Source organism: Tasmannia lanceolata, unplaced genomic scaffold (assembly GCF_043159265.1).
Source record: "Tasmannia lanceolata isolate RefF3 unplaced genomic scaffold, GAP_Taslan_0.1 ptg000003l, whole genome shotgun sequence".
Lineage (NCBI taxonomy): Eukaryota > Viridiplantae > Streptophyta > Magnoliopsida > Canellales > Winteraceae > Tasmannia > Tasmannia lanceolata.
The window spans coordinates 27,618,279-27,629,478 of NW_027518680.1; the positions used below are offsets into that span (position 1 = coordinate 27,618,279).

The window sequence follows — 11,200 nt, forward strand, 5'->3', positions numbered from 1 at the left end:
CCATTTTGACTAAGCCCTAAACCTTCCCGGCTCGTGCCAAATCCATCCGAATCTCAGCATTAGGATTCCAAAACTTCACCCTAGGCTGGATGAGGGTCTCTTCTAACTCCCTGCAAAATTTCATCATGATCTGAGCTCGTTTGCCCAGCAATCGGGCTGAGAGAGCATGTATAGTGCAATGAAGGGTGGCCCACTAAATTTTCATTTTCCCCTAAAATCCTTGTATTTTAGGAAAAATCCAAGTCAAATCAAGCCCCTAAATGCCCATGAATACATTTTTAAAAGCCTTAAAACTTCAGAAAAGCCCTTGCAAAATTCTAGAAAAATCTGACAAAAAAATTCGGAAAAGACAAGCTGAGTTTGTGTGGCTATCAATGGCAGAGGGGGTGAATTAGCCATTCGAATTCGCACATATGTGCGCTTATCAAGTGGGGGTGCTAATATCAGCACCCAGAAAAATTATAAATAGCCATTTAAGCTGATTTCTAAAAGGAGATTAGTTTTTCCTAATTTTTAGAGAGAGAAGCTCTGAGGAGAGAGAAACCGGATCTCGTCAAACCTCCGGCCATTTTTTCAGATTTCCGATCGTCCCTTCCGACAATCTCCGGCAAAATTTCGGCTGAGCTTCGGCCAGCAAATATCCTCTATTCTCCTTCTCATTCTCCTTCTATCTTTGATTTGTTGATTTCTATTCAACAGACCTTATCTTCCCAAACCCTAATCTGTTCCCTCTTTCATCTCCGTCAATCTCCGGCCGTGATTCCGACTAAAAGCTCCGGCAGAACAAAGAGATCCGAGATCTAAGAGAGAGAAAGTCTGAGAAAACCTAGAGAGAGAGATTAGATCTTGCTATTTCTTCGTCTTCTCCGATCATCTCCGATCAAATTCCGGCGAACCTCCGGTCAACTCATACTTTTGTTTGTACAAGAGCAACCTCAGGTCGAGTTTTCTTTCTTCCTTACCATTTTTTTTTTTTACTGTTATCTACAACTCCAGTTTCATCTTCTCCTCCTCTCCGATCGATTTTGATTTTTTCCGACAAGATCACAAACTCCAGCCGGTGGAAATCTCATTTTCTACTCATTTTCATCTTCTTCGGTAGCCTCATCGAAGCTCCGGCTGCACATCTTAACAAAGAGAGAAATAGGGAGAGAAAGATTTCAGAGAGAAGATCTGAGAGAGAGATCTGAGAGAGAGAGCAAAATCCCCAAATCCCTAATCTTACTCTTCCTAGGTCTTCTTCTCCGGCAATTCCACCTCTTCCGAATCAATGATTTGTGGAAGGGATCAAAGCAGGGAGAGATAGAGCGAGAAGGAGACTTTCTTCATCTCAGAATCATGAAATCTATTTAGGTAATCTTTTTTTTCCTTTTTTATTTTTCATCTGTGATCAGATCATAGATCAAAGTATCAATACAAGTGTGTGTTCTGTGTGTTTGTTTTAAATTCATTTTATTTTATTGAGACTCTTCTGTTCTTCGTGTTAAAATGATACTATCATGTTAATTTGGATAATTGCACACATCTCCCTCATCTGTCCAATACCAAAATCTGTTTTTTTTAGATGAAAAGCAAAGAAGGTTCAGCCTCTTTCTGTTCCTAGTAAAAAAAAATGTTGCTGGATTTTTGTTTGCCTTGTTATTAGAAATTAGATAAAAAATGGAAGCATAAGGTGTTACATCCAATAATCTTTGAATATTAAATGAGTGGATTGGTTTAGTTTTATTTGAAACAGTATATTCATAAGGTGGATAATGTTTGTTTTTTTTCCATATACAAGAGTTTAAGAGAAGTAGAAGTGGTTTGTCTGTACATAGTGTAGTATTTGGTCTTGATATCCTGTTGTCAATTTGAGATAATAGTGCCTAGTTTATTTGATGCACATATTTGGTCCACTATAATTTTGTTGATAGTACACAAGTGTAGAAAATTTTAGGTACATAAATACTTGTTCCATTTTTTCCAAAGGATGATTAGCTGTTCAATTTTTTGTTCATCTATTCCTGGTTTGGTCCATGAGCGATACCTTTTGGCTTCTATCATATGGTTGAGTCTATAACCAGAATGATTTTTTATGCTGTGACATTTGCTTGTGATCCTGCGAAGTGGATCCATTTATCCTCATGTTAATCTCTCCTAGAACTGTCCCATGGAGAGCAATTTTGTTTCTTTGCTTTTGTTCAAATACTCTTTGAATATATTCAATCCAAGTATGATATATCATGACTTGGAAGCCAATTCTTTTTACAAAGTACTTACTGACCTGTCAAATACTTGGTAAGAACCATAGATTTTTATGGAATCTCCTGAGCACTGTGCATGTTGCATATATTTATTTGCTGATTTCAATGATTAAAGTAGTAGCTATATAATCTTATAGTTGGTTCTCATGCGTAAAGGGGATCAATTGGATGGGAACTCATTTAAATTTCTTTGAGGATCAATGTCTTACAATGGGGTAGAATCTGATGGTACTAATTTTACTGATATGCTCTGTCTGCATCAAGTGAAAGTTAGATATTGCCTGCTATTTGACATTCATTCTCTGTGTATATGCATGTGTGTCTGTACATGTGTGTGTGTACAAACGTGCGTAAGTAGGTATATGTCTATATATGTACGGGTTGGTGTGTGATTGTGTGTGTATATGTATGTGTGTGTGTGTGTGTGTGTGTGTCCATGAACATGTATGTCTATAAGAGTGTTAAAATAGGGCAGTGACTACACTAGTTTTTCAATTTGCCAATACTTGACACTGGTTCAACTCATTTTACACACATTTTCTGCACTGTTTTGGCACATGATCAGCCCATTTTCTGCACATTTCTCTAGTGCCTTGACACTGATTTAGTACATTTTATATACATTGTCGCCCATTGGTTGTTTCAAAAAAAAAATATAGCTGCTGTCCATTGATTGGTTTGCTATCTATTGTTTAAAATACGTTGTTTAAAATGTTGCTCATTAATTCTTTTCAAATACATATCCGCTGCCCCTGTTCAATAATCCATTCTAATGATTGATCAATTTTTTTTAAGCATGTATAGCTTTGGTTTTATTAATTTGACACTAAGAGATAATAACCCCCATCTTGATGTAACAAACCAATCTTGTTTTGCGCACAGTTCAATCAGTTTCAACCCAGTTTTGACACAAAATTTATACAGCAGCCCCCATACATCCTGTAATGATAGCAGCCTTCATACACTTGATAATGGCAGCCCTTCTATGATTTGGTTTTGGGTAGCCATCTCTCCACAATGATAATAGCTGCTGCCCCTTGTTGTTTTTAATATATAGCTGCTGCCCCTTTGATTGTTTCTTTCAAATATATAGCTGTAGCCTATTGATAGTTCATTATTTGCCTGCCCATTATTCTATAATGAATGCACAACCCCACTCTTATTTGTAAATGCACAGTCATTACTCCATTTGATATACACAATCCCTATCACATTTGATAACTGACAGCCCTCACTTCCTTTGTATTGGCAGCCAACATATACCTTTGATTTTAAGAAACCACACCCCTGATATTGGCAGCCCTTTAAATAGTAAAAGATAAGATGTTTGGGTGTAAGTGGCAGCCATCTCTTTCCACATGGAGGGGTTCATATTATTTCCCTATTTCGGTTGATTGTAATTTTTATAGAAAATTGTGGAAACCGGTTAAGAGTTGTTTGAATTAGAATGGACTTATTCACTCTTAATTTTTCATTGTGCCAACTATTTCTAATGTGTCAATGCCTCATTTTGTCATTTTTGTATTATCATCGAGTAGCCCAAGTGAGGTGGGGCAGATATGCTGTTCTTTTATGTTTATAGAGATTGGTTATAATTCCTTAGCTCAAGCACTTTGATTTGTTATTACCATCACCTAGTTCATATGTTTATATTAGACTAGCATCTTTTCTTCATCTTGATCAATTCTTCTCTAGGAGAATCCTCAAATTTTGGAGCATACAACATGCTGAAATCATTGTCATAAAATCAGTGTTTCTTTACTATGTGTTTGTTACTTTCTTTTATATCTCGTAAGAAGTCTCATTGTTGAGTTTGTTTCCTAGCATATTGTACATAAATTCTTCATTAGGTACTATAACGCGTATATATGTGAATGTTTCTTTTGGGAAGAATTCTATTTCCTTATGATTAAAAGCTCTAAGGTTCAGTTTTTTTTTTTTTTTCTTTCAAAGTTTTTTATAAATTGTTTAAATATGAAGAAGGAGATCAGATGACTACTCTATTCGATATTATCGATGAGTACTGTCTGATCTCAAGGCGGGATTAGAAATATTATCATGTGTATATGATATCAGATGATTACTTTGGCATCATCTGATTTCATTGGAGTCCCCGTATTGGGGTTTGTGGATGGTTTTGAATTGTTTGATGTTGTTTTTACTTTATTAGGCTATCCAGCGGCTGGTCTGGACTAATTAATGTTATTTATCATTTTATGATTGCTATTAGATTGTATATTTTTCTTTGCTTGGCAATTGATTTATTTTTAGAATAAAATTTGCGATTATCTGATAGCCTTTTCTTCTCTTTTTGATAGACTAACACAGTCTTATAGATTTCTGTTAAGATTCTTTAGATATTAGAATCCCTCTCGTTGCAAGGGCGATGAAGGCGCTAGCCCAAGCCCATCTCTAGGGGGACTTGCACAGTCCAAATAGCATTCTATTTTCTCAAAAGACTTGCCTAGTCTTTTAGATCCAAATCTTTGGAGACAGGCATTGTCTCATTAATGAATCAACCTGAGTTAACCTCTAGAAGACTACCTCTAGTCTCATAGGTCTTAAACCCTCCTTTTTGTGCGTTGTTTGGTTTTGGGAGAACACCTTGCTCGGCTTGGCATCATACCCCTTACCTTATGGGTATTGGGTTGCACATTTGTTGCACCCTAGGGCTAGGTAGCTGTCCGGCCCGGTTGGGTGTTTTACTTAAACCAAATAGGCGCAAGGTCTCTTTTTCCTTGTTACTTGTGAGTTTTATCTTAGCTTGATAGTCTCACTAGCACCCTTCTTTATCTCTTTTTCTTTTAGGAGACAGGCTTTGTCTCATTAGCACCTCCTTCTTAGAATCCTATTTTCAGAGTCAGTCCTTAGCCTAGGAGTCTGTCCTTAGCTAGAGAGTCTGTCTTTCTTTCAGGAGTCAGTCCTATCATCATAGGGGTTAAGATTTTATCCAACCTCTCATCAAATCTTGTGTTTTTCTATCCGTTCTTGTAAGGTATAGGATGCTGTCCAACCCTTGCAGAGCTGTGTTTCTGTTCTTTTCCCCCGCAAAGCATAGGATGCTGTCCAACCTTTGCGGGATATCGGGAGTCTGTCCTCCCCTTATGATGATAGGATTTGTTCCCTTTGAGTCAAAAATACTTAATAACAATAAAAACATCTAAAAAACCAAAAATCTCAAAAATCTTGAGTCATTAGGAGTAGTTAGGAAATCTATTTCGAACTACGTTGGCTTGATCCTCTTCCACGAGGTACGTAGTGCAGCTTGAGATTCTTATCTCAGGTCCAGCCAAACCTTTGTAAATAAATCATTTACCCATTTTAAGAAAAAATACCAAAAATCTTCAAAACCTTGTTTTCAACAAGATCTTCCTCTAGAGTTAGGAGTTTGTCCTAGATAAAGAGTTTTAGAGTTTTGAGTTTGTCTTTGATGTGTTGTGTGGTTTGTTTGTGTTTGTGTTAGAGTTAGGAGTTTGTCCTAGAGTTATAGGAGCGCCTCCGTCCAGTCAGTTGGCGATTCATATCGCCGACTGATGATTAAGTCTTGGATACGCTAGTGATCCCATTGTTTCCCTTAGGGCGTACAGCCTAGCTACACATAGATTATAGGAACCACCTGCATTAGCTTAGGGCTAACCTGCATTTAGTTAAGGCATATAGGGTGTCCTAAAATCTACAATCCATTGGAATTTAAACAATCACACAAGAAGCTTTAAGAACTAGTCCGGTCTTTTAGATCGAGTCTAGGATAGAAGTCTAGATGTCTTAGGCATCATAGCTTAGAATAGGTGCGAAGAACTACGTTGCCTTGATTCTCGTGGAGGCGGGGATACGTAGGCTTCTTTGGATGAACATCAGATCATCTAAAGACTCGGGCCTAGGTATAGATTAGAGTCTTAGGGTTGTATGATATCGAGTCATTTTTCTATGTTTTGCAGTGTTTTCTTACTTTATTGCGCAGACCTTATACTTTTTTAGTGTGTCGTGCATGTGTTTGTTCATTAGAACTTAGACAACCATTAGGCATGTCACTTATAACCTAGCTATGCTTAGGTGACACATGTTTCTTTTATTTTATCTTGTGTGCCTTTGATTTCGTCTCCGAGACATGCATGATTAGATAGACGTCTTCTCGGAGATATTCATTCCCATTCCATATGATTTTCGCCCAAAGCTCTTCAAAATTATTAAGTAAATGGCATAAGAGACCAGGTGTTTGCACTTGGGCGGATGAGGTGCTCTTTAGACCTTCCGAATTCGTAACCAGGCACGAACCTTATTTTATATCTCTGGTTATCCGTTGCAACAGAGCATAGTATGGGATCCAGGGCCCATTTGCCTTTTTCCTTGGATGGCGACTCTTCTTTGTTTAAGGTACGCCTCGAATCTGGGCTAGTCCCCGAATCGAGAGGTATCTCACCTTTGTATCGCCACTCATGCTGTGAGGGGCATTATTCTTTCGAGAGTTCCTTGGTAGAGCTCTCCATTCACGTGGATGATCCTGAGACTGACTCGCGTGGGGGCATACGTCCTCCACGGCCGACTCTCTCGGATCGGGGTCCACACTCATAGATTTTGTTGGTGAAGGATGGAGATTGAAAAATAAAAAGTTTCATATTTTATAAACTTTATAAAACATCCACTTTTTAGACATAGGAAACCCAATAGATGGTGTCAACGAGCTTTTAGCCAAGTTTTGTGATGAGGATTAGATGGTATTGAATTTTAGATTTAGTTGATCAAGGATGGTGATTGTAAAATGGAAAGTTTCTTATTTAAGTAACTATATAAAACATCAATCTTTTAGACATCGGTAACCTGATAAATGGGGTGAAGGAGCTTTTAGGTGAGTCTTGAGATGAGGATTAGATGGTATTGAATCTTTAATTTAATTGAACAAGGCTGGAGATTGAAAAAAAAGAAAATTTCTTACTTTAGAAACTATATAAAACAACCATCTTTTAGACATAAGAAACCCTAGAGATGGTGTCAAGGAGCTTTTAGCCAAGTTTTGAGATTAGGCTGAGATGGTATTGAATCTTAGATTTAGTTGATAAAGGATTGAGATTGAAAAAATAGAAAGTTTCTTATTTTAGAAACAATGTTAAACATCTATCATTCAAAAATAAGAAACCCTAGTGATGATGTCAACGAGCTTTAAGCCATGTTTTGGGATGAGCATATGAGGGTATTGAATCTTAGATTTAGTTGATGAAGGATGGAGATTGAAAAATTAGAAAGCTTCTTATTTTAGGAACTTTATAAAACATCAATCTTTTAGACATAAGAAACCCTAGAGATAGAGTCAAGGTGCTTTAAGCCAAGTTTTGGGATTAGGATGAGATGGTATTGAATCTTAGATTTAGTTGGTAAAGGATGGAGATTGAAAAAATAGAATGTTTCTTATTTTAGAAACTTTGTAAAACATCTATCATTTAGAAATAAGAAACCTTAGTGATGATGTCAACAGTGCTCATGGAAGCCATTCCCCCGGATCCGAGTAAATCCAGTGCTCTCCATAATACTCCCTGCTCTGTAGGGAGTCTGCAAAATCTCCATCCTAATACTCTCTCAGCCAGAGATGGCCCTAGCTCCTTGGATCAGCTTCAGATAGCCAAAGCAAGTGAGGAGGAATATTGGCCTTCCGGCCACCTCAACCTACCTGAACCTAGTCTCCCCGCAAGCCAAAAATCAAAATGCTCTCTATCCCTGGAAGATCTTGGTCATCTGCTATCCTCCGGAAGCTCTTCCCCCCTCCCCGATCTTGATTTCAATCCTAGCACTCACTGGAAGAAGGGCACTACACTCCACAAATTGATCTCAAAACATTTTCGATCCCTACCTAGTTCTCTCCTCTAAAAGCAATAGAGCCGTCTCCAGGCTTGCCCATTCTTCTTCTTCCTCTGATTTGCTTCTGGGTGCTCCCAAGAACTCTGCTGGACAGAGGTTGAAGACGAATACTATAAAAGGCAAGTTGACTCCCAGTCCAGTTCCCATATCCAATATTGGTAAGCACCCAGCGGTTTCTTCTCTGAACCCCACCCACCCTCTGTCCTCTCAGAAAAAGCTTGTCCGGTCTTTGTCCCCTCCTGCATTTCTCCCAACCGTTGATCTTGCTCCCCTTATCCCGATGCAAGACCCAGCATTTTCCCCCTCATCTGCTAGCCCGCCAAAAAATTCAAAACTAGCGAGCGCAGGCAATTTCGAATCTGTTTCCCTTCAACAACATGTTTCTCTCAGAATCCCTGGTCTCCCTTTACCTGCAAGGGGACTATCTCCCACCTTTCAAAATTTGACCCCCCCTAATTTCCCGCCTCTTCTCTCTTTGGGAGATTCACCGCCTGAAAAGATAGCTGTTGCTTTGCCCCCTCTGCTCCCTGTTCCCAAGCCTCCTCCCTCCTGGGCAAACCTGATCTCCTCTCCTCCCCATTCCCCTCCCCAGGTTGAAACATCTCTCCCTTTCTTCAATCCAATTATCTCAGATAAGGGGAAAAAAAAAGCTAAATTCGAAGATGCAGATTATTCTGAGGCAAAAGATAAATGGAAGCATTGTCTTTTGGGCTTCTTTCTTGGCAGACGACCATTCTTCTCCACTCTTAAACATCACCTCCAGTGCAAATGGAAGCCAAAGGGAGACTTTCTCATCTCCTCCCTCCCTAAAAACTTCATCTTATTTAAATTCTCTCTTGAAGAAGACTCTGCTAAGATCCTAGAGGCACCAATCACAACCTATGGCGGGCGGCCTCTTATTCTTCAAAGATGGGCCCCAGATTGTTCGCTGGAGAAAAGAAAGCTTACCTCCATCCCAATTTGGATTAGGTTCCCAGAACTCCACCTAAAATTCTGGACTCCTAGTGGTCTTGGTAAGTTAGCTAGCACTATTGGTCTTCCCCTCTTCATGGACACCATCACTGCTGAAGGTTCTCATCTGAACTTTGCCCAAGTTTGTGTGGAAGTTACCCCTGAGGATGATCTTCTTGATTCCATTGAAATTGAAACCCCATTAGGCTCAATATATCAAAATGTGGAATACGATTGGAAACCCAAAGCTTGCCTTGCCTGCAGAGATTTCAGCCACTCTGCTGACCGTTGCCCCCTATCTCCTCCCCAGCAAAATCCTAAACCTAAACAGGAATGGATAAAGAAAGCATCTAAACCTGCAGATAGTCCCCATCTTGTTGCCCAGACTGATGAAAGCCAGTTTCTGGTCTCTGCTCCAAACTCTGAATCTCATCCTTCTTACCTACAGCCAAAAATAAGTACCCATAATGATTTCAGTTTATTAGCTTCCTTGGACCCTGAATCCCCGGTTGTGACCAGCTCACCTTCATCCATGCTTTGCCCGGATTTCTTGACTATTAATCCTTCTGACCCCACTACTGCTCCCTCTAAGTCCACTCCCCCAATCTGTACTCAGGACCAACTTGACCCAGCTCTGAATAATAAGTGCTTGCCTGAGCCTTCTGTTCTACACTCGCATTCTGCCCTTTCTTCTGAATCCCTCAGATCCCTATCATTAGAACCTGATAAAGTCTGTCCCCCTCCCCCTCTGAATTGTATTAACCCCTCCTCTTCTGCCTCCCTTGGAGCCGAGACCCCCTCTGCCCTGGACCCTAAATGAAGCTAATCTCTGTTTGGAATACTCGGGGTCTCTGCTCCCGCTTGAAGCGCAGAGAAATCAAGAATTTCTTAAAAAGCTCAAACACCTCAATCTGCTGTTTACTAGAAACTAAGGCTATGTGTAATATGATGAAGGATTATGTCCATGAATGCTGTGAAGGTTGGGATGCTCATGGTAACTATTCTTGTGTTCTTAAAGGTAGGATTTGGATCCTCTGGGATAAAGCTAAGATCAATCTGAAGATTGTTGAGGAATCTAGTTAGCACATTCACTGTGAGGTGGAAGTCATCCAGTCTGGTATGGCGTTCACTATGACCTCCGTTTATGCTCATAACTACTATATTTCTAGAAGAGAGCTGTGGACCAATCTGGAAAAACTTGCTTCATCTAACCAGACTCCTTGGATAGTGCTTGGAGACTTTAATGCTGTGCGTAGCCAGGAGGAAAGGTATGGGTACCCTCCCAATATAGTTCAAATGGAGGAGTTTAACTCTTGCCTCACCAACAGTGCTCTTACCGACCTTCGTTCTGTGGGATTGAACCTAACTTGGAATAACAAAGGAAAGCTGGGCAACCTGAAAATGGCTAAGCTTGATAGATCTCTCGTCAATGAAGAATGGCTTCATTCCTTTCCGAATTCCTATACTGAGTTCATTGCTTCTGGAATCTCTGATCACAGCCCATTCATAGTGTCCTGTTCAAACCACAATTCTCCTGGGCCAAGACCTTTCAAATTCATGGACATGTGGTTGGATGATCTCTCTCTTTATCCTATTGTTGAACGAGCTTGGAATCTCAAGGTCAAAGGTAACCCTATGTACTCCTTTGTCCAAAAGCTGAAAGTGGTCAAAATAATCTGAAAGTTTGGAACAGAGAGGTTTTTGGAAGAATCGATATTAAAGTGCCTCTCATCAGAAAGTCGTTACTTACTGTTCAAGCAAAAATTGAGGATGATCCAACTAGCAATCATCTCCTCGAAATGGAATCCATTCTTAGAGAGGACCTGATAAGATACTCCTCCCTTGAAGAATCTTATCTTAAGCAGAAATCTAGAGCGCAATGGCTTCAATTGGGGGACTCTAATTCTAAATTCTTTTATACCCATCTGAAGGTGAGGCAAAATAAAAAATACTATCCTCGCTATGAAGAGAGAAGATGGCACTCAAGCCACTGATCCTTCTGAAATCTCCTCTCTCCTGATAAGCCACTTCAGTAAGATCCTCAACAATGGAAAAATTCAGACTATAGCTACTCCTGACCCAATCCGTAAGCTTATCGATGGGGATACTGCCTCATTACCCAAGCCCATTTCTTCTGATGAGATCAAAGAAGTGCT

General features: G+C 39.6%; 1 protein-coding gene across 1 annotated transcript; it reads left to right on the top strand.

The window, feature by feature from the left end:
- Positions 1-10,163: 10,163 nt before the first annotated feature.
- On the top strand, positions 10,164-10,724 carry LOC143869093 (uncharacterized). Its single transcript, XM_077376242.1, has one exon. The coding sequence runs from the start codon at positions 10,164-10,166 to the stop codon at positions 10,722-10,724; it is 561 nt and encodes a 186-aa protein (XP_077232357.1).
- Positions 10,725-11,200: the final 476 nt, after the last annotated feature.